At 40.1% G+C, this 2500-nt stretch overlaps 1 protein-coding gene across 1 annotated transcript in view; it reads left to right on the top strand.

The window, feature by feature from the left end:
- Window positions 1–2500, top strand: part of LOC122266517 (uncharacterized) — a 118344-nt gene that overhangs the window by 68831 nt on the left and 47013 nt on the right. Inside the window, exon 18 of the mRNA XM_086545764.1 lies at window positions 1–365. This exon is cut by the window's left edge and continues 22 nt beyond it. Within this exon, the coding sequence (XP_086401890.1) occupies window positions 1–365 (365 nt within the window). The remainder of the gene's footprint in view (window positions 366–2500) is intronic.

Here is a 2500-nt window from a genome sequence, read left to right as displayed (position 1 = left end):
GTTCTTGGAAATTGAGAAACAAGTCCTAGAGGAAATGTCCAAAGGGAAAAGAGACCCGAATAACGCCGTCGATGGCGAAATGTGCCATCTGCTCTTTGCCGAGAACGAGAACCTAAAAGCGCACAGCACGTTCCTCAAAGACAAAGCCGACGCCAAAGAAGCCGAGGCGCGACAGCAGAGGCGTAGAGTGAGGGAGCTCGAGGTAGAGAGGGAGAAAATGGAGGAGCAGATGAAGGGTTTTAAGGAAACTGAGCGGAAAGTCGCTGAGGTACTGAACTCGGAGGAGAGGGCATATAAGAGGGCATCGGAGTACACGCCCAAATCAGCTCTGAGGCAAATGGTAGACGAACTAAATCGCGAATGTGGTAAGTCTCTTTAGTCTCGGGGCGTGCCGTAGTGACACCGAGGGCGTGGTAGACCTATGTGCAGATGTCGAGCAGGTGTCTTAGTTCTCGCACGGATTTCAAAATGGATGCTTTTCCTGCCTCTTTTAGCGAGAGAAGTGTTTAGTTCTCCTGTCTCGTTTTCTTAAAGAACTTGACCTATACAATAAGGGAAAGATTCTACTTGCACAAGAGCATGTTTTGAACATTGTCTATATATGAATGCGTCTTCAGTTGCTGTCAACCCCAATACACGTCAGGTATCGAGAACAACAAAACCTACATTGATATAAAGTACAATGATATAAAATACAGCTGAATAAGGTCATCCTATCTGCAAACGAAGGTAACTAAGATTATACTAAACACCGCTACACTAATCATCGCAAGAAACGCGTACATGATTGAAATACCTCACACTAAAAAATGCAGAAAAAAAAACTTCGTAAATTTCTCTGAACTGAACTGGGAAAAGGGAATATTATAAACGTTTCTGCTACGAGCTGAAGGACAAACACAAACGTTCTTTGTTGTTTACAGTCGATCAGTACATTTGTATCGTTCGAAAAAAAGACAAACAAACAGTGGCTTCCTGTATTGTCTGCTAGCACGAATACCACCTCTTGTGACGAGAACACGGTGTATCTTCAACCTGCCAAAGACAAAAGGCTGTCAACCTTATTATTTACACGATGGCTTCCAATCTTATTGTTTATGTAAGGACTACCAACCTTACAGTTTTTTTTATATGTGAAAGCTGCTAACTTACTTGGCTATGTGAGGGCTTATGCAATGCCCCTCCCTGATCCCTTCCACTCCCCTGTTTATTCCTTGGCTTGATCTATGAATGCAATGCTTCTGAAGTGCTTCCCTAATGATTTCCCTTAATGAGTCTTAATCTTGACACATGTACGAAATGCTTTTGAAGTGGGTCCCCAATAATTCCTGAATAATGGGGTTGTTTTTATTTATTTTTACAAAGTTGTTAAAGACGTCTTGCAATTTGTTGACCATATCAAATTATCTGATGTACAGTATATCTCTATCCTCATCTATATCAAGAATCTTTATCTATATCTATCTTTCCATCTATCTACTCAGCCAATCTCTCTGTTTGTGTAATTTATCTCTAGACGTCCAATAGAAAGACGTCTAATCTATCTATCTATCCATCGATTTAATCAGTAAATCTATCTATCCGTTTGATCATCTATCTATCTATCCATCCATCTGTCTATCTATCTCTATTTACCTTTATTATCTATATATCTATCTAATTATCTAATTACTTATATATCTATCCATCAATTTATTTCCACACACACACACAAATGCATTTGTATCATGCATACAGACATATAAAGTGGTTTCCTTTTAACTTCTACCGTCGCTGGTGTGGTTAGAAGCGGTTTTAGCTCGCTGATATTTATTTATTTTTCAGATTTTGTTTATTTATTTCATTTTTATTCGTTCACTGGCTCTGGGAAAAAAACTGATAAAAAAATGATAGCTTTTATACATTGCTAATTTCATGGGACAGACAAACAAACAGACTTAATAGGCAGACCAATCGACCGACAAGTGGACAGGCAGATAGACATATAGACAGGCATATAGACGAGCCGACAGACAGACACACACACACACACACACACACACACACACACACACACACACACACACACACACACACACACACACACACACACACACACACACACAAATAATCAGACAGACAGATAATCAGACAGACAGACAGAGTGACGAGCATAAACAAAAATCCAAATGAAGACTGTGCCGTTAGCACATTAGTTAATATTCAGGAACATTTCACATTCCATGTTTTTTGTTTTTTGTCTCGCAGAACATAGTAGAGAACAGCCCTAAGCATGCCAGCGGCGTGGAAGGTCCAGTTCAGAAATAGCTGTGTTCTTTAAGTGACCTTTGACCCCTGACCTTTCGCTTGCCTTTTTGCTTGACTTTTTTTGTTGTTGTATTCTTTTGTTCTTACTTAGTCTCTGAACTGGCGTAAGGAAACCCGTTTTCTGAAGGAAATTCCTCTGTGCATGACGTACGAATACGGTCATGCCATATCTTGGTGGGGAATGGAGTACGGT

Source organism: Penaeus japonicus, unplaced genomic scaffold (genome assembly GCF_977035675.1).
Source record: "Penaeus japonicus unplaced genomic scaffold, GWHDUDI00000001_assembly GWHDUDI00000017, whole genome shotgun sequence".
Taxonomy (NCBI): Eukaryota; Metazoa; Arthropoda; class Malacostraca; order Decapoda; family Penaeidae; genus Penaeus; species Penaeus japonicus.
This window is presented reverse-complemented; position numbering and strand designations above follow the sequence as displayed.